Here is a 21,885-nt window from a genome sequence, read left to right on the forward strand (position 1 = left end):
AATTCTAATATGAAAGCTTTGCTTAGAAGTACAATCCGTTAATAGTTCTCTGACCAAGAACAAAGTTTGCCATCACTAACTATGATTTCTTATGCACCTTTACTTGTGATTTCTCTTTACTTATTTCAAGATGAGTTATATGAGGAAGTTGTTTATTAGAATGTCTTGTGTGAATGAATATGATACTTCTTGTCCGTATTTTATTTATCGACTCTTCACTCCATAAACATGTGGTCTTGTTTATCGAGCTCAGTTTCGCTTGGGGACAAGCGAGGTCTAAGCTTGGGGGAGTTGATACGTCCAATTTGCATCACTATTTTGTATCATAATTTGCTCGTTATTCATTGATATATTTCATATTGGGACACAATACTTATGTTATTTCATCTATTTTGCATGTTTCATCATTATTGGAGGATCAAGCACCGGAGCCAGGATTCTGCTGGAAAAAGCACCGTCAGAACGCAATATTTCGGAAGATCAACCGTGGAAGGAAATTTCACGTAAATTCCTATTTTTCCAGATGACGGAGGGAGCCAGAAGGGGAAGAAGAGGGGAGCCAAGGTGGGCCCAGACCACAGGCCGGCGCGGCCCATGGCCTGGCCGCGCCACCCTGTGGTGTGGGGGCCCCACGGCCCCTTTCGCCTCCTTTTCTTCGCGTACTCCTTCGTCCCGAAAACCTAAGCCAGAGGGAGGACCTCACGAAGAGTTACAGCCGCTCTGCGGGGCGGAGAACACCGAGAGAGAAAGAGCTCTCCGGCGGGCAGGAATCCGCCGGGAAATTCCCTCCCGGAGGGGGAAATCGACGCCATCGCCATCGTCATCGAGCTGGACATCATCTCCATCATCATCATCATCATCTCCACCATCTACACCGCCATCACCACCGCTGCACCTCGTCACCGCTGTAACAATTTGGGTTGGATCTTGATTGTTTGATAGGGGAAACTCTCCCGGTGTTATTCTCTACTTGTTGTAGATGCTATTGAGTGAAACCATTGAACCAAGGTTTATGTTCAGATTGTTATTCATCATCATATCACCTCTGATTGTATTCCATATGATGTCTCGTGAGTAGTTCGTTTAGTTCTTGAGGACATGGGTGAAGTCTAAATGCTAGTAGTGAATTATGGTTGAGTAATATTCAATGTTATGATTTTTAAGTTGTGGTGTCATTCTTCTAGTGGTGTCGTGTGAACGTCGACTACACGACACTTCACCATTTATGGGCCTAGGGGAGTGCATCTTGTATTCGGTTGCTAATTGCGGGGTTGCCGGAGTGACGAAACCTGAGCCCCCGTTAGTATATCGATGCAAGAGGGATCGCAGGATCTCGAGTTTAAGGTCGTGGTTAGATTTATCTTAATTACTTTCTTGTAGTTGCGGATGCTTGCAAGGGGTATAATCACAAGTATGTATTAGTCCTAGGAAGGGCGGTGCATTAGCATAGGTTCACCCACACAACACTTATCAAAACAATGAAGATTATTTAGCCACATGAAGCGAAAGTACTAGACTAAAATCCCCGTGTGTCCTCAAGAACGTTTGGTCATTATAAGTAAACGAACCGGCTTGTCCTTTGTGCTAAAAAGGATTGGGCCACTCGCTGCAATTATTTCTCTCGCATTTTACTTACTCGTACTTTATTCATCTGTTACATCAAAACTCCTTGAATACTTGTTTGTGAGCATTTACAGTGAATCCTTCATCGAAACTGCTGCCAACACCTTCTGCTCCTCGTTGGGATCGACATTCTTACTTATCGAAGATACTACGATACACCCCCTATACTTGTGGGTCATCACACTCCGCCGGGACGGGGAATTGGAGGAGATCTTCACCGCCATCACCGCCAACGCCTCTCCATCGACCAGCCATGTTTCCCCCATCCATGTGTGAGTAATTCCCCCGCTGTAGGCTGAAGGGGATGGTAGGGATTGGATGAGATTGGTCATGTAATAGTCATAAGATTGTTAGGGCATAGTGCCTAGTATCCGTAGATGTCACTTTTATGATATTGTTGCAACTTGTTATGCTTAATGCTTGTCACTAGGGCCCGAGTGCCATGATCTCAGATCTGAACATGTTATTGATTCATGAAGATATTCGTTGTTTATGATCTTACCCGCAAGTTGTATACACATGTCGCTGTCCGGAACCAATGGCCCCGAAGTGACGAAATCGGGACAACCGGAGGGGATGGTAGTGATGTGAGGATCACATGTGTTCACGGAGTGTTAATGCTTTGCTCCGGTACTCTATTAAAAGGAGTACCTTAATTTCCAGTAGTTTCCCTAGAGGCCCGGCTGCCACCGGCTGGTAGGACAAAAGATGTTGTGCAAGTTTCTCATTGCGAGCACGTACGACTAAATATGGAACACATGCCTATTGATTGATTAGTACTTGGATACCGTTTTATTATTATCCGCAAATGCCCCTGCTTTGATTGTTATATGAGTTTCTCTCATCCATGCAACGCCCGTTAATCCGTCCTCGTGCCTACAGTATTTTAATCCCGCTGTTCATCTGTAATCACTATCGCTGTCTTTATTTCACCGCCGCTGTTATTTCACTATTCCTATCGCTATAAAACTATTACTGCGCGATAAACTCTTGCGAGCAAGTCCGTTTCCAGTGCAGCTGAATTGACAACTCCGCTGTTAAGGCTTACAAGTGTTCTTTGTCTCCCCTTGTGTCGAATCAATAAATTGGGTAATACTTCCCTCGAAGACTGTTGCGATCCCCTATACTTGTGGGTCATCAAGACTATTTTTTGGCGCCGTTGCCGGGGAGCATAGCTTTATTTGGAAGTTCACTTGGATTGATATTGTTCGCTGCAAAGTCTCCATCATGGGTAAACCTCGCGATACTAAGATCGCCATATTACCATCCACTACAAGAAAAGGTACAACTCTTAGTACCTCTGCTGCTCTTGATTCACCATCTGTGATAAGTAAACTTGTTTCACCACCACAAGCTTCAAATGCTGGTACTTCTGCTGAATCTGAAAATTCTTCTCATAATTGTGATGATGCTTCTGCTGTGCTTGATAATGATGGTTCGTTAGGATCTTTTCTAGATGCTACAATTGCTAAGTCTAGACAAATTGAAAATACTCGAAACTCCTAATGAAAATGCTGCTACACCTGTTAATTCACCCGAGTCTCGTTGAATATTCTAGTGATGATCTTGATGAAGATTATGTAGAGCTTGATGATGATTTTATTGAAAAATGCAATGCTACTACTGATGCAAGAAAAATTAAAAAGTTGCTTGCAGTAACATGCCGTTAGATATAAACTGTCTCCCGATCCTAAATTTGCCACATCTCCTATAAACATTAAGGATAAAGATTATGATTTTTCTCTTGATCTATCTCATATAGCTATTGTTGAGAAAACACCCTTTTGTGGTACTGAAAAAGAAAGTGTTGTTGAACACATGACCGAGTTATCTACTCTGAGTGGCTTGTTTTCTCGATGATGTCAAGATGCGTACTTATTTTGTCGCTAAAATTTTTCCTTTCTCATTAAAGGATGATGCTAAAACTTGGTATAATAATTTGCCTCCTGGTTCTATTAAAAGTCCAAAAGAATTGCTTGATGTTTTCTTCCGGAAATACTTTCCTCCTAGTGCTCAACATGCCGCTTGCGGAGAATTTATAATTTTGACCAGGAAGATGGAGAGAAATTGCCCGAGGCTTGGGCGAGATTTTGCTCTCTTATTAGAGCTCAGCCTCGACCATGATTTGGAAAAGCATGATTTACTTGATATATTTTATAGTGGAATAACCATTGAGTCTAGGGCATACCTGGATAGTTGTGCTGGTTGTGTTTTCAGGAAAAGAACTCCGCACGACGCCGAAGAATTATTGGCTAAAATAGGCCGGAATCATGATGATTGGTCTACACCTGAACCAACCCCGACACCGATATTGAAGAAGAGGGGTATGATTAAATCAAATGATGAAGATATGAGGGAAGCCAAGAAGTCTCTTAAAGAGAAGGGTATTAAACCTGAAGATGTGAAGAATTTACCTCCTATAGAAAATTTATGTGAGATAACTCCCCCTTCATCCATGATTGAGGTACACTCTCTTCAACGCTTTACTAGGGAAGATATTCCGTATTCAAAACCTCCTGCTCAATGCTTAGATGAGTTTGATAATTATATTGTTAAGCAAGAAAACTTTAATATGAGAGTAGAGAGTCATTTAATGGAAAATTCTCGAGCTATTAGTGAATTGCATGGTATTGTGGAGAGAACCTCCAATGATGTTAAGATACTTGTTAAACATTTTCAAATGGTTCAAACTCAAATTGATCAACTTACTAAAGTGCAAAATGACTTGTTGGGAAATAATTCTAAAGAAAAACATGCTTATGAAGTAACAACTAGAGGTGGTGTTTCTACCCAGGATCCTCTATATCCCGAAGGGCATCCCAAAAGAGTTGAACAAGATTCTCAACTAACTAAAACTAGTGCTCCATCTAAGAAAAAGAAAAAGAAACATAAGAATGTTGTAGAATCCTCCGAACCCGTTAATGATCCTAATAGTATTTCTATTTCGATGCCGAAACCGAAAGTGGTAATGAACATGATAAAAATAATGATAAGGATGATATTCCCGATAAAGAAGAAATTGAAAAAGAACCCGAAAAGCCTGCTAAAAATAAAAAGTACACTAAAGAAGATTTTATTGCCGAGAAACATGGTAATGAAAGAGAACCTTGGGTTCAAAAGCAAATGCCTTTTCCCGCTAAGAAACTAAAATCAAAGGAGGAGGAACATTATAATAAATTTTGTGATTGGATGAAACCTTTATTTTTGCAAATCCCTTTGACTCGATGCTATTAAATTGCCTCCTTATTCAAAGTATATGAAAGATATTGTTACTAACAAAAGGAAAATCCCCAATGAGGAAATTTCCACTATGCTTGCTAATTACTCTTTCAATGGCAAAGTTCCAAAGAAGTTGGGCGACCCGGTATACCTACTATTCCTTGTTCTATTAAGAATAATTATGTTAGAACTCGCTCTATGTGATTTGGGAGCGGGAGTTAGTGTAATGCCTTTTTCTCTTTATAAGAGACTTGATTTAGATAAGTTGATACCAACCGATATATCTTTGCAAATGGCCGATAAATCTACCGCTATTCCCGTTGGTGTATGTGAAAATGTTCCTGTTCAAGTTACTCAAGCATTGCTTGATATTAACCGATTTTGTTGTGTTGGAAATGCCCGAAGATGATAATATGTCCATTATTCTTGGAAGACCCTTTCTTAATACTCGCAGGGGCTGTTATTGATTGCAATAAAGGCATGGTTACTTTCAATGTTGATGATAAGGAACATACTTGTCTATTTTCCCAAGAGGATTGATAAAGTATATGGAGTTAATACAATTTCTAATGTGAAAACTATCAAAGTGGGAACCATTGATTGTCCTATATATGAGCCTAAAGAAGAATATCAAACTCTTGTGATTGGATCCATATCAATTCAATATAAGGTAACATGATTGATTTGAGGTTTACTTCTTCTTATGTCATATAAAATTTATTTGGTAGCAAGACTTGATCAACCTTGTTAACAAGTATATTTTAATGCATAAGAGAGCTAAACAACATTTCTTTCTTTCTTTCTCCCTCCATTTGTTTTACTTGCTGTAGCACCTTTTTGTTTTGCAATATGCTTTAGTTGTTAAGATTTTGGAAATCATTTTCCTGCGCAGTAATAATTAATTTAATACCCAGAAATGTGCATTTTTCAAAGTTTTCAAAAATTCGCGAAAATTACACCGTTGGTCCTATTTTTCGACGAGGCACCTGGGAGTACCAAAGGATGACCTGTGGGGCACCACAGGCCGGCGCGGCCAAGGAGGTGGGCGCGCCGCCCTATGGTGTGGGCCCCTCCTTGCCCCACTACTTCATCTCTTCCTCCCAGCATCTTCTCTCTCCCGAAAAAACTCGCACCAAGTTCCTCTCACTCGCGTTTCTGCTCAAGAACTCGTGATTTCTCGATCTCCTTGCCCAGCCCAGATTTCTGTCTGAAATTTGGCACATTTACTCCTTGGTATGTGACTCCTTTGATTGTCCAATTAGAATTTTGTTTGGTTGAGTATATCTTGAATATTTTGCTGCTGTAGATAACATGTTTAGTGAGCTTGCATGCTTGTTCTAAGTGGTAGAAACTAGTTTTGATGCATGTTTAGTACTCTAGCAAGTTCCTATAGTAGTTCCCCTCAATTATATACCTTGAAATCAAATTTTATAATGGTTGTTGAAAATTTCAGAAGAGGAAGATGAAGAAATTCAAATTTGGAGAATTGTTCAAGAAAGGAACAACCAAGCACCGGTAGGCCCTCGAGGGCGTCCACTCGGATTAGGCGATCCTACAATGAGGATATCATCGCGCCTAGCTTCGCGCCCGAGGAGGACAATGGGGCTCCTAATGCTTCATCCTTCCCATGTTATGATTTTCTGACAAATGCAGGGATATTGGATGACTTCTTCACCCTTGTCAACAGGGCAGGCATAGCCACCTACGTGGGGGATGAAAGGGAGCAATACTAGGCTCACCAAAATTTTCGTTGAGAGCTTCAAGTTCTACAACACGCAATATGAGCCGACAGTTGCATTCAAGATCTATGATAATCCTGTTACTATGGAATTGGAAGAATTTTGTCGTGCATTGGACATTGCCCCTGTAGGTACAACAAGGAGAATTGATGACAACCCCCGGGACCTGTTGGAGCTCTATCGAGGGATCACCGAAGATGATTGCCGCACCATTCAGCGCGGGAAGATAAGAAATATTCAACTTCCCGCCATTAAATATTTTGCATATTACATTGCTACTAGTATTCTTGGTAGGGAAAATACTAGTAATATCTCTAGCTATCATCTTGCTTTCTTGAATGCTGCACTTACTGGACGTGACACCTTATCATCTTGGTTCTCTTATTGCTCGCCGCTCGTCTAGCAGGGGGCCTATTTTTGGAGGAACTATTGCACTACGCATTTTAACACATTTAAGACTCCCTCTTGATTCTAATGATGTGCCATTAACCCCTAGGTGACTAGATATTGCTGCTATGAAGAGTCATCATTTTGTTACTACTGATTCCACTATAGATAATATGGTCTATAGAATGTTGTTTGCTCGACGGGAATGAGAAGGAAATCCCTCTTCCCCAGCCCAGGTTTGTTCAACATTGACAGGCAATCATGGTCGCTCACTAAGGAGGAGGTGGAGGAACATATGAAGATACAAGAATTCCACCAGCAACATGACTCCGAGAACGCCGAGCCCTCCTACGACCGCACCGTCACATACCCCAATGTTTCCTCCAAGCACATACCCGGAACCGGGTCGTTCTTCGTCGTACTACGGAGACACCACTTCATGGGGACCGTGGGAATGAACTCCACTTAGGCCAAAAGCCTAAGCTTGGGGGAGGTATACCGGCATCACTCATTCTTTGCATATTATGGTTGCTGGATACTTGTACATACTTGTTTAGTTTCTTAGAGTGGTTTTCTAATGAGAAGGAGATGATATTTGGGGAAGTGCTGTCCAAAAACAGATTCTGGGCTGTTACCAAAAAATTCGTACGCACAGCCAGAACGTTATTTTGAGTTTCCAATTTTTGAGCATGTGCCCCAGGTTGTTATCTAACTTTCATTAGTTGAAAACTTTTTGGTCTGAGCAATGGAAGATTTTTGTTAATTTCGATTTCTGTACTGCTGTCAGGATTTGGTAGATTTCTGTCATCCTGCTTTTCTGTGTTTCTTTTAGTTTACATTCTTTTGTTTTCGCTTTGTTTCTTTCCTAAAACACAAAAAGACCAAAAATATTTCTGTTGTTTCTCTTCACCATTTGTTTATTTGGTTCCTTGCTCTTAGTTTACTTTATTTGCTATCGTTGGTTTGCTATGAGAAAACCCAAAAAGATTCTGCTTTGTTTTCTTGTTTCTTTTGTTCTTGTTTCCAATTCGAAAACACCAAAAATATTTGCTGTTCTTCTTTGGTTTGTAAAGTTCATCATGAGTTCAATGGTCTTCGGTGGCTGGAGCGTGGTTTTCATTTCATATTATCCAAGCTACACAAGTGAAAGGCAATAATGACGATCTACAACAATTGGATTGTGGTGAGAGGCTGGTATGAACTCTATTTGTTTTCATTTTTGTACATATACTCATCCATGTGAGCATGCTTATTTGGTTCATGTGAGGTATATGTTATGTGAGAAAGTCTAGTAGTTCATGATCTCTCATGTTTAGCTCCAATTTATTAATATGAGTAGCATGTCATGGATGTTCGCTTGCATTGTTTTATTCATAAGTAAGTATGGCATTGTGGTATCCTCCTCTGAATAATTCATTTATATCGACTTGGCACATGCTCACGCATGCATATGACTGAACAAAAAGTCAATTAAGCCTCGATGATTTATATTGCTTCAGAGTTCTTGTATCACTTTTATGCCTCCGTTAATTTATTTTGCCGCAAGCATGATTATGACAGTTATCGCTCTCTTGATTTGTCGCTCCCTAGTCTTTTGCTAGCCTTCACTTGTACTGAGCGGGAACGCCGCTCGTGCTTCCAAACACCTGAAAACCAAGTTGTTCCAAAGTGTCCACCATAAATACCTATGCATGGCATTTCATACCATTCCAAGTAAATTCTCATGCGCTACCTTTAAAACTTTCAAAATGCTTCTCAATTTGTGTTAATGTTTCATAGCTCATGAGGAAGTATGTGGTGTTTAGCTTTCAACCTTGACATTTACTTTTGACGGACTCTCATATGGACTAGTGGCACATCCGCTTATCCAATAATTTTGCAAAAAGAGCTGGCAATGGGATTCTCAGTCCCAAATTAATTAACTTAAATAGACACTCCTCCATGGTTTGTGATTGTTGGACGGCACCCGAAGGATTCGGTTAGCCATGGCTTGTGTAAGCAAAGGTTGGGGGGAGTGTCATCATCATAATAAAACTTAAATAAAAAGGCACTCCTTCATGGTATGTGATTGTTGGCGAGCACCCGAGGATTCGATTAGCCATGGTTTGTGTAAGAAAGGTTGGAAGGAGTGCCACATAAACATGCAAATAATTCATGGGAGCCGCTCTTGGGAGTCCGGTTGATGAGGTAGTTAGTGTACCCATTACCATTCGTTGACAACAACAAACACCTCTCAAAATAATTTTACTCCTGCTTTACAAATGAAAAGCTCTAGCGCATGATAATCCCCTGCTTCCCTCTCGCGAAGGGTCAATCTTTTACTTTTATGTTGTGTCTCCATTTTTTCTTTGAGCACTATCTTGAGAGCACAACTGTCATTCTTAGTATAATATGCTTGTCTCAAAATATGATTGATTGTGGTATAACTTTGATGCTTTTATCTTTGACAATCACTACTTCTAGTCTTTCTATGAACTCCAGAGGTGCCTCGGCATTTATGTTTTGCCAATCAAATACGGGCAAGCGAGATACCACTTTATCATATTCTCTTATGAACATTGCAATCCTGCTTATATACATGATTCATGATGCTTATTATTAATTGTTGGTACCTCTCCATGATTGACATAGCTGTTGGATGATCTCATTCGCATGTATCTCATTATGAACTGCTTAAGTATTAGCCATAGCATGAGAATATATACATCATATGAGCAAATGTGTTCGTGAAAGTTCTTTTATCGCTCGCTTGTTAACTGAATTGCTTGAGGACAAGCAATAAGCTAAGCTTGGGGGAGTTGATACGTCCAAAACGTATCTACTTTCCCGAACACTTTTGCTATTGTTTTGCCTCTAAATTGTGTATTTTGGATGCAACTAACACGGACTAACGCCGTTTTCAGCAGAACTGTTCCGGTGTCTCGTTTTTGTGCGTAACTCCAACTTTCGGGAAAAACCTCGGGATTTTGACGTAAGGCTCTATTTTCCCGACATCGACGGAGCCGAAGGACAAATCAAGTGGAGGCCCGAGGGCCCCACACCATAAGGCGGCGCGGCCTAGGGGGCCCGCGCGGCCCTATGGTGTGGCCCCTCGGCCGGCCTCCGACGCTCTCCTTCGGACTACTTATTGGCCTCGACCTAAAAACGCACGGGGAGAAGTCGAAGTCGCCGTAAACCCTCCGGAGAGCCGCCACATCGCGAAACTCCGTCTCGGGAGCCGAAGTCTCCGTTCCGGCACTCCGCCGGACGGGGAATTGGAGGAGATCTTCACCGCCATCACCGCCAACGCCTCTCCATCGACCAGCCATGTTTCCCCCATCCATGTGTGAGTAATTCCCCGCTCGTAGGCTGAAGGGGATGGTAGGGATTGGATGAGATTGGTCATGTAATAGTCATAAGATTGTTAGGGCATAGTGCCTAGTATCCGTAGATGTCACTTTTATGATATTGTTGCAACTTGTTATGCTTAATGCTTGTCACTAGGGCCCGAGTGCCATGATCTCAGATCTGAACATGTTATTGATTCATGAAGATATTCGTTGTTTATGATCTTACCCGCAAGTTGTATACACATGTCGCTGTCCGGAACCAATGGCCCCGAAGTGACGTAAATCGGGACAACCGGAGGGGATGGTAGTGATGTGAGGATCACATGTGTTCACGGAGTGTTAATGCTTTGCTCCGGTACTCTATTAAAAGGAGTACCTTAATTTCCAAGTAGTTTCCCTAGAGGCCCTGCCGCCACCGGCCGGTAGGACAAAAGATGTTGTGCAAGTTTCTCATTGCGAGCACGTACGACTAAATATGGAACACATGCCTATTGATTGATTAGTACTTGGATACCGTTTTATTATTATCTCGCAAATGCCCCTGCTTTGATTGTTATATGAGTTTCTCTCATCCATGCAACGCCCGTTAATCCGTCCCCGTGCCTACAGTATTTTAATCCTGCTCGTTTACTCGTAATCACTACCGCTGTCTTTATTTCACCGCCGCCGTTATTTCACTATTCCTACTGCTATAAAACTGTTACTACCGATAAACTCTTGCGAGCAAGTCTCGTTTCCGTGTGCAGCTGAATTGACAACTCCGCTGTTAAGGCTTACAAGTATTCTTTGTCTCCCCTTGTGTCGAATCAATAAATTGGGTAATACTTCCCTCGAAGACTGTTGCGATCCCCTATACTTGTGGGTCATCAGGCCGCGACGGAACTTTTCGTGGATGGAGGCTCGGGTATTCAGGGTTTTTCGAGATCGTAAATAAATAGGCTGAGGGGCGATGTCGGTGGCCACCTGGGTGGGCCAGACCATGTCTTGGCGCGGGCCCAGGCCTAGCCGTGCCAAGGGGTGGTTTGGCCCCCATGTGGCTCCTCTTCGTCTCCCCTTCGGACTTCATCTTTGTTATGGTAAAATATTGACTTCGGCTTTTGTTTCGTCGAATTTCGAGATTATTTCCTGTACAACTTTTCTAAAATACAAAAATAACAGAAAATAGGGATTTCTGGCACTGTGGCATCTTGTTAATAGGTTAGTGCCGGAAAATGTATAAATGTGCAACGAAGTATGAGCAAAACATATATGAATTGGTGTAAAACAAGCATATAGCATCACAAATTATAGATACGTTTGAGACGTATCAGAAGCACATGTGGAGAAAGTTGGGCGGTGGCTAGGGTTGTGGATGTGTGGTACTAAGGTTGTGTGTGTGAGGGGTGATGAGCGAGCACCCCATTTCATACGCCGGAGGCATGCGAGGGAGCGGTGTCGCGCATTAACGCCGACATGCAGGACAAGGCGCAACGAGACGTGTGGCTGCGCGTCTGGGGAAACTGCAACGTCGGTACGCGAAAATTAATTTATGTTGACCAGAGGTAGGCGACGAGGGCGCGGCAACCCTATGAGGCTAACGAGGCTGCCCGTCACTCGTGACATAGGTTTTCATTCTCTCCGGCATCCCCACAGTGTCCTTGTATAGCGGGAATGGGCCCAAGGCGCCGAACACCGTATTGAGCCGCAATAAATAAATAAAAGCTTTAGAATTGCGCAGCTGAGGGAGATTAAAATGTTCAACGTAAAATCCCTTTGAAGAACAGGTTTAATGGGCGAAGCTGCTCTAAGTGTCTGGATAGTTTAGCTATGTCTCTTTTCTGGATTCGGCTATTGTCGCCGCTCGTTGCTAGTCTAGCTTAGATAAATGAAAATAAAAAGGAAAAGCCAGGTGTGAAATTCGGAAATTCCCCCTTCAATCCTAGAGCAAAAAAAGAAAGAGAAAATTTGCTACGGGACACTGTTATTTTTCTTTGCTAAAACACACCGCTTAAATGTGTCTTTGTCCAGTATCATTATAATTTTATGATACGTTTGCTAGAACACACTATGTGACCCAAAATGGAAAGTTTGAATTATCTGCTTAGCATAACCATCCATCGGCCGATTTAGATTGGTTTTTTTTTGGTAGTTAAAATTTTGGACCAGCGTTTTTAGCTTTAACGGGTTTTTTTTCGGGGCCCTGTATGTATCAATCGGATGCATAAACAATTTACCCAGCATTTAGTCCCAATCCGGAACATATCTGAAGTACTACGAACAACATTAGCATATTAAAATAAGAACTTTGACAATACACTTTAAAATGCTCAACACAGCCCACAAATTGGTAGGTTGAAAATAAGCGAGCAGATTTAATATAGACGTATATGGCGTTCCAAACTCAACAGAACATCCCAAAAAATGACAAGTTCAAAACATAAGTTTATGTGCAAGTTTAACTAGCAAAACTAACAGATCGTGCATATATCCTCTATTACATACGGCGAACCCCATATTTAGCTATATTTTTTTTGGCCTTTTCAACTTCCAGCTTGCGAGTTGTTTTCTTGATGGCTTTAAGCTTAGCCGCAACTTTTGACTTAGCTGCATCACAGCCCTGATTGTTTCTTGCGGCTGCAATAATCACACACGTGAAGGCTTGAGATCCCTCTTGGGCGGCGCCGAACCTTGCGTCTCCTCCGCTGATTGCCGATGGTGCGGACGTGAGACGGGAACAATGCATGGATAGAAGTGTCATCGGGGAAGACGTACGTGTGCTCGTCGGCGGTGAGAAGCAGAATGACAGCGGCCGACGAGATGCAGGATGGCGGTTCCCAAATCCCCCTAGGGCTCGTGGCTGATCGATTGACGTGCTTCGTCCCCTTTGTCGCTAGGCGTATGGATTTAAGTCTGCTTGGTTCTTTTTCTCCAGATCAGAAACAAACCGGTTTGATTTCCTCTTTTTTTTTGCGGGAAAGAAATTTATTAATCACTCCATAGGAGTTCTATCATGATTACAAGCCTGCCTAATAATGTCTGCTCCATGGCGGAACCAAACCATAGAGAGCTGGTTTTTGCAACCTAGTTTAGCTAGGGTGTGACTCACACCATTTAATTCTCTACTGATGTGTTTCATCTGACATACTCTATCAGATTTACACAAATGCTTAGCAGCATCAATGAGTGCTGCTACCTCAGACCTATTAGTGCTCTCACTATTGATCATAGACACTGCTTCCAAGCAATCACTCTCCATGATGATCGGTTTGGTCGTCCTCTCCAAGGCTAGTGCTAGACCATCGATACATGTCATCACCTCCGCTTCAAGTGGACTACCACAACTCTGTAGGAACCTACACCCAGTGAAAATGATGGTGTCTTCTTCGTCCCTCAAAATCATGCATGTACCTCCTGTGTGATCTGCTTCAGCCCAAGCTCCATCAACATTCAACTTGGCCCATCCTTGAGGAGGTTTCGACCACATCTCTTGGCTCCTAGGCTTCTCAACTTCCTTGTGCTTGCGATTCCTTACCGCTGTGCATACAGGGATGATGGCCTTCCCTTTAATCGGGTCAAGCAGTGGTTCTTGTTCAATGCATAACAACGAGTCAACATAGCTGCAGAGGAACCTTTGAGAAGCTTCAACTGGTGGCGCCACCTTCTGATGCACAAGCTCATTTCGCACATGCCATATTCTCCAGAATGTCATCAACATCATCAGCCTTTCCTGTTCTGAGGCTTGATCCAGTGCCTGGAATAGTCACTCCTTTCCAGTATTGGGTATATGCTCCTTGAGAGGCCAAACCTCTCGCATCGCCTCCCATAGCAATCTCGCCGACGGACATCTGCAAAAGGTGTGATATGTGTCCTCACATTCCATGCCACAAAGAACACAAATGTCAGATACTTCCAGTTTCCGTTTCTTTTTTTTTACCTGAACCGGTTTGATACTCAATAATCTAATAATTCGTAATAAAAAATAAAGATTTCTATTTTGGGTCACATAGTGTGTTCTAGCAAATCGTACCGTGAAATTATAATAGTATAGCAAAAGTGCCCGTGCGTTGCATCGGGAGAAATAAATACTAAACACTTAAGCAAATCATCTCTGTAGATACTTTTCCTCTTAATCACAATCCATTTTGCGATAAGAGAGTATATATTTTTTTTTTTTTTTTTTTTGCGAATGGATAAGAGAGTATATTAATTTTGGAAAGATACCCATTACACTCAGCCTATGCAACAACGCAGTGCCCTAGTGGCAGTACAGATGCATACAACTAAAAAAAAGTATTACAAGAAAGAAAGTCATGCTACAATATAATGATCAATCCCTTATAGCAGCAAACCAAACACACCAAAACAACAGCAAAAATCCATCTTCTAGTCACCATCCATGTTGACTCTTCTCTTCTTAGTCGCCATCGTCGATGTTGATCAGGTTTTCTTCTATTGATAACAAACATAATTGATTCTATAAAGATTAGATGCAAGCCCCTCGTTTGTCCGACTTGTAAAACCGCAGACGTTTAATGATGGTTCAGCCTTTAATTTTATTAAGAATTGATTTTTATTGGCTGGCAATGAAGAATATCATTACTTCCTCCATTCCGAAAAGGATGTTGCAAATTTATTTCTTTTTTGAAACGAATGAGTATAATTTTTTAGGACATAGTCTACTGGGTGTTAATATGTATTAAGAGTTACTCTCGAAAAAAATATGTATTAAGAGTTTAGGACTAAGCGTTCTTGACACAGGGACGTTGCTACTCTTTAGATTTAGTTTTGTATTATGGTTCGTACTAATGTTAAGGTCTAGCTTGCAGTTTTCCCATCTAATCATCAAACCGTGTGAGGCACATTACACACAGCACCATGTTTGGCTAAGGATTTTCCACTTCACGAGGCAGCATCATCGTTTTTGGCTAAGCTTTTTGCTCTTCATAGTTGAGTCGTACTCTTTGTTCACCATCCATCATCAAGTTTAAGAAGTCTGAAAAAAGGAAAGACACTAAGCTGTCCCAAATATCCAACCGGCCAGCCTTCAAAATTATTTTATTAAACTCTATCTTGTTGCTAAAATTATTATCTCATTTTATCCTCAAATGAAAACTCTATTTTCTTCTTATTTTTTATATATAAGAACTATTTGCGAATGGTTTTAAAACAGAGAGGAAATAATAATGACAGGAAAATGAAAAAAGGAGAAGACTTCCAACCGGCTAGCCCAGCAAGGCCCAGCCGGCCGAACCTACCCTCAGCCCAGAAAGAAACCCTAGCAACCCCAACTGGTGCCTTGGCCGTTTTGCATTCCCACCCCCCGCCGCCGGTTGTTTCCAGAAGTCCTCACACCTCTCCACTCTCTCCTAGGGTTGTAAATGGTACGGATAATTTCCGTTCCGAATCCGCATCCGTATCCGTTTTTGAGGATATGGTATGCATTTTTAGAAATCCGCCGGATATGGATGCGGATGCGGATACTGCTAAAGCGGATATCCGGCGGATACGGTAGAGGATATGGTATTGATACTATCCGACGGATACGGATTATCCGCCATTTTTTGCGGATTATCCGAGGTCCTCAATGAGGATAATCCGAGAAAATTAGCCCAATCTTAATATTTTGACAATATAGTTAGTTCATCGGCTAAAATATGTATGCTATTAGCACACAATTTGCTTTGTTGTACAAACATGTGTCTACATTTAGCTATAGCCTATAATTACAAACATATTATACATAAAAAAGCATACTTCTATTTTTTATGTTTATATTTGCTTAATAATCCGCTTCCGATCCGAGTCCGGTCCGAATCCGCTCCATATCCGTAATCCGATATAATCCGCATCCGACCATTATCCGCTCCGATCCGAATTCGTCATAAAAATATGGTAAAGGATATATGGTAATAGAAATATCCGATCCGATCCGATCCGTTTACATCTCTACTCTCTCCTCCTGCACGCATCCTGGCCCCGGGGCCCCGAGCGCTTTTCCCCTCCGTTCTTCCTCGCTCGAGCCCAAAGCTCGCGTCCCTGCCTCGCTCCCTCGACCTCCACAACCTCGCGCGCATCGACTCCCTTCCCTGCTCTGCGTCCCGGCGCCGGCCGGCGAGCCTCCGTCGTCCCTCTGCGCTCTTCCTCGAGCTGGGAAACGCCCCACCAGCCACCGCGTCCGCTTGCCCCGTCGACAAGGATGCAGCGCCTCTGCCTCCTTTTTTCCCGTCGGCAGGAACAGCACCTTCGCCTCCCCTCCCTCGACCCGCGCCGCTCCGGCTCCTCTAGCGCACGCGCTGCCACGGCGCCCTGCCTCACGGAGGTCCTCGTGGCTGCTCGGCCCTCCTGCTCCTGCTACCGCGGACGGACTGGCCGCGCCGAGATTTCCGGGCGGAACGCCTCTTTTTCCAAATCCGTCTGATATTTTCTCCCGCTCCCTCACCTCATCCCACAAGAGGGCAATTCATAACCCTGTAATCTGCCTCCAGTATGCCAGGAGTGTCCAATTCCTGCGCTCCATATTTGCTGCTGCTTGCTCTTCCAACTCAGCTTGTTCTATCCCAGAAAACTTAGCCATATAAACCGGTGAAACTCCGTATATACAAGCGAGGTGGGACTATTCGGCCGTATGTGTTGAGCCAGCACCGCATAATTCGATGTGGATCAAAACCAAGCTGTGGCCCTGTTCCAAGACACGGGAGCCCATAGCCCTAGACGACCTACGGGGACACGAGCGGGATCGAAATTAGCGAATCGGTACGCTAGAATAGGGTGGCAATTGCAGTATTATGTAATTTGGACAAAGACACATTTTTAGCCGTATGTATTGACAAAGACCAGAAAATAACAGCACGTCCGGTAGCAAATTTTCGATCTTCCCCGCAGTGAGCTTTCGAAAAAAAAGTAAATATTTCTCCACAAACCCTACATTAGTCCCCACTCGGAATCGAATAGCAACTTCTCCCCACCCAAGTGCCTTTCCATCTGCTGATCCACCCAAACCATTCCCCCGTCCAATCCGCCCTCGGCTGCCGTCCAATCCCTCGCCGCTCACGCGCATCGCCGCCGTTCGCCGTTCCCGTCTTACCTCGCCGCAGTTCGTCCTTCCTGTGCCTCCACCCCGTCCGCGATCTTGTTCGTTGGATCTCGAGGTACGAGCTTTCACTCATCCAGGGATTGCTCACTTAAACCCAAACTAGCATCCACAATTTCTGTGTGTGCCGCTGAAGTACCTAGATCTAACCCTGGTTTCATCCCAGGATGGCGACTGTGAGGAACCTCAAGATCAAGACGTCCACGTGCAAGAGGATCGTCAAGGAGCTGCGGTCGTACGAGAAGGAGGTGGAGAAGGAGGCGGCCAAGACTGCCGACATGAAGGAGAAGGGCGCCGATCCCTACGATCTCAAGCAGCAGGTGACTGACTGAAGATTTTTCTACAGTACCTACAGTGCTTGTTTAATTCTCCATACAGTTACTCATCTCTCTGCCCAGTACTAGCTGGTACTACTTGTAGTGCCGATTGAAGTACTTGCTGGTAGTAGTTGGACCATACGCTGTCCCTAAAATGCTTCCCTGTAGCAGTTTTCATTTGGCTGCGTATGATAATCTAGTTACTACCAGCTTGCTGGGTAATTATGTCATATGGTCACTGCTTAGTTTTCCTCAATAAAATGGACAGGTTAATCAATTACTCATTGGTTACCAAAACAATACTTATGTTACAGTTGAATGGCATATCATCGAATTTTTGTCGCGGGTTAAGTAGAAAGATCTACCCTGTGAAGCCTTGAGCCCTTGAGGATTAGTTGGCCTGAGTGACAACTTGGTGTTTGTCATTGTTGCTTACATGTTTTATCATTTGTTCTGCAATGGTTGTGACATAGTGATCTGTGCACTATGTACTGCTGGGTACCCATGGTTTTATTAGAAATTTTGATCACTGCAGTCTATGTAACCGGTTTATTGGTTATGAGTTCAGTTCTGGTTCTAGGCCCATATCAAAGTTTCCGGCATCCTAAAGGCCTAGCCACAAAGGTTTCGGCATTTATCTTGCGTCTTGTGGTTCTGTTCATGTGGATTACCTTTTTTGTTCCGTTCAAACATGCGTTTTCTTTTATCTTTCCGTTCAGTCTATGCGGAAGCTTGATGTAAGAAAACCTAGTTTTTCATCAGCCAATAACTTTTTCTTCCATTAAAAACTGAGTTACATATTTCAGATAATCACATGTGTACTTAATGTAGGGCTAAAACTCTCTATGAAGCATCAGGGTGGATATAGTTGTAAGCAGAATAAGTGAAGACACTTCATATCCATTCTCCGAAGCACTGCAATGTTTGCTGTCAATAACATTCTTCAGAGGCTTACATATAGTTAATAGTACTGAACATATTAAAATATTTTAAAGCATATGTGCAAGGTCTCAAATTGATTAATCTCATACGTACATCTAGGCATTATGTTCTGTTTTTGGACATACAAGTGTTAATTACTTACATCCCTGCTTCTTTTCCAAGTTGCATTTCACGTTGGAAACTTGGAACTGCATCTTAATGCCTTGTACATTTGCAGGAAAATGTGTTAGCTGAATCGAGGATGATGGTCCCAGACTGCCATAAGCGTCTTGAAGCTGCACTGACAGACTTGAAGGCAACTCTGGTATTGTGCAGAATTTCTTAGCTATATTCGACTTTATGTAACTCTGTCCTACTTGAACTGACGTTCTATGATCTCATTACAGGCTGAGTTGAAGGAGTCAAATGAACAAGGCACTGAGATTGGAGAGGCTGAGAGTACAATCACCGAAGTCGAAGCAGTATACACGCCAACGGAAGAATGAACTCAACTTCCATTTTGCTGAAATATAAGCATGTATCATACTGGCTCTTGCGGACACCTTAGTCTCATTTCATATGATGTTGATGCCAACACATGTATTATGACTCATTAGCTTGACTAGATGAGTATCTCGTGATGCCACCGCACTGGAATATGATTAGGTGTTGTGATGTTCTGGAATGTTAAGAAGGGCATGCTGCGTTTATTCCAGTTGGGTACCGGATGATTTAGTTATTGAGATCGTTTTTTTATCCCCACTTGCCTCAGTTTTTGGTAAATCTCAGTCACATATTGTGGTATAGAAAGTGTGCAGTCTTACAATTTCTTCGAATTTTAGAGCATGTGATGAGAATGGTCAGATATTGATCTAAATACTCATAAAGGTGTTTGAGATTGAATAAAAACAATCTTACGCAGTTTACAAATAGACAAACCTTTTTTTGTGAGTATTTTTCCGTATCTTTCAGTAGAATTACTGCATGATAACAACAATGTATAGCCTTTGAATCATTTTGGCATGCTGTAACCGCGTACCGGTAGAGATCTGCAGCCCGATCTGACAGCGAAGTTGTGGCGCTGTTGTCAACGCAAAGACACCACTCCTTTAGCAGCATGTAGCCCGAGATGAGCTCTATGGCATACACAATGGTAGACTCTGCCCCCCTATCTCCCATTTGCTGTTTGCAGATGGCAACATCTTCTTTGCTAGGAGTGATAACATGAGGTCTGGATGCTCTAGAAGAGACTCTCTGGATTTGTTGTGTTGGTTCAAGATTAATCTTGAGAAGTCTTCAGTTTTCTCCGGCAATGCCCAATTACAGTGAGTAAAATCATCTAGAGAACGGATCTGATGTCGCAAGGAATTTTTGTTGATTCTGATGGTGTAAGACTGCTCATAGTGCAAGTAATTTCACTAGTAACTAAGTGTCCAACTCAGCAAATTTGCTTATGTGGCAGTGAGTTAATGAGGAGAGAGGAGGATGGAGTAACATAGCTAGTTACTGTAACATCACACTTCCCAAGATACAATGAGTCTACAAGCTAATTAATGAACACATCTAAGATACTACTTTGATGTTACTAACCACTATGAAGGTAGTAACATAGAGTAGTAACGAGTGCATGTTACTATTCTATGTTACTTCCCACTATGACTAGTCTAAAGGCGCATGCTGTAAATAATTTATTCACTTGTTGTGTCCGGTACAGAGCTATTTATTGTGTTACGACTTTTCTGACAGGCTGGGAGCTTGTGTTTTTTCCTGTACATACTAAATGCCGACAACAAGTTTCAGAGTACAATTGAACTATTTCAAAATTAGGATAAAGAGTATGCTGAATCAAACAAAATAACTGAACTGAAGTAAACACTGGTAGTACTGTACCAAACTTGATAAAAGAAACAGCTACTCCGAAACATTAAAAACTGAAGTAAACACCGGCGAGAAGGATTATAGCAAATTCCAATCATGCCTCGCCATAAAGATCAGGACCTGTGCCGTCGATCTTGCTGCGCCAGGTCTTAAATTTGTGCTTGTGGCTCAGGTCTTCGTCATCATCAGGGTAAAATCGGTGCCCTCCATCATCAAAGGGATGTACGAGCCTCCGCACAAATCCAGTAATCTGTGAAAACCACTAAAACCAAAAAACAAGGTGTTTCGTCAATATACAATGAGATGTATTAGTTTTAATCTGTACTAAGCATAAGCTAAATTTCAATGATCTGTAGTAAGACATGATCTGTACTTCTAATGATCTTTACTAAGCACTAGAAAATTTTGAAGTTATTGCGCGGTTAGCATAAATGAAAGAATTAAGGAAAAATGAACAAATAATAACAAGCCAACATGTTTTCTTCGAATCACGGTGGTGTAATTGCAATCATTATAAGCTACTAGAACCAATACGTATTTTGCTAACACCTTTTTCAATCATGTAGGGAACTCATAAATGCTCACAACAGGCCTATTATAAACCGATGAGATCACTGACACGCGATCAGAGAGCATTCATAGTAGCTGCTGACCTGGGGCTAATATTACCGATCTTACTCGCAACAGAAAAGGTAGCGTCTACCTTAACATCTACAATAGTCTACTATAGCCTAAAAAACATTGCAAACTGAAATATGCCAAATATATTTTTAGGAGTGAGGTTTGAGTGAATATATTACACTAAATGCAGCTGAATTGATCAAGACCACAAGCCATCAAGCCCTGCACATACAATCACACACCCACACCCACAATTGTAGACACATACTTTCATAATATGCAATCTGAACTCATTCCTCAAAAACTTAATCAATTCTTTTGGAGGCAAAGTGTCAGTCTAACTTGCTGCCTAATCCTATGTCATCCTTCATCTCAAATTGTCAAGTAACCCAACAGATAGAACCTATATGAAACTTTGGGAGGCTTGGAACTCTAGAACTAGTGCAATTATGCCATTTGGATCCACAGTGACAAGCTTGTTGATGTTTATGAGTTTTGTGCTGATGGAAAACTGGTATACAAAGTCACTTACACGGAGCAGCACGGAGACGAGAACATGGACGGACAGAAGAAAGAGATGAGGAGAAGGCGACGCGTCGGCGACCACCCAAACACGCGCCAGCGACCTACCGTCGACTCCTACCGTTTGACCTCGAACGGAAGGAGTTCGTCGGCCTCCTACCACCTCCTGCACCACCGCCTAGACGACACGGGCGGCGAACCGCGATGGCAGCCAGGCACCGCTCCAGGAACCGTGTGGTGTGCTTGGCCTTGGCGAGCGA

The 21,885-nt window shown here is 42.5% G+C and overlaps 1 protein-coding gene across 1 annotated transcript; it reads left to right on the forward strand.

The window, feature by feature from the left end:
* Window positions 1–17,300: 17,300 nt before the first annotated feature.
* On the forward strand, window positions 17,301–19,360 carry LOC124665844 (tubulin-folding cofactor A-like). The gene is made up of 4 exons (XM_047203211.1): window positions 17,301–17,424; window positions 17,533–17,686; window positions 18,843–18,929; window positions 19,012–19,360. The coding sequence occupies exons 2-4, from the start codon at window positions 17,534–17,536 to the stop codon at window positions 19,108–19,110; spliced, it is 339 nt and encodes a 112-aa protein (XP_047059167.1). The 5' UTR covers window positions 17,301–17,424; window position 17,533; the 3' UTR covers window positions 19,111–19,360.
* Window positions 19,361–21,885: the final 2,525 nt, after the last annotated feature.

Source organism: Lolium rigidum, chromosome 6 (genome assembly GCF_022539505.1).
Source record: "Lolium rigidum isolate FL_2022 chromosome 6, APGP_CSIRO_Lrig_0.1, whole genome shotgun sequence".
In the NCBI taxonomy this organism is placed as follows: domain Eukaryota; kingdom Viridiplantae; phylum Streptophyta; class Magnoliopsida; order Poales; family Poaceae; genus Lolium; species Lolium rigidum.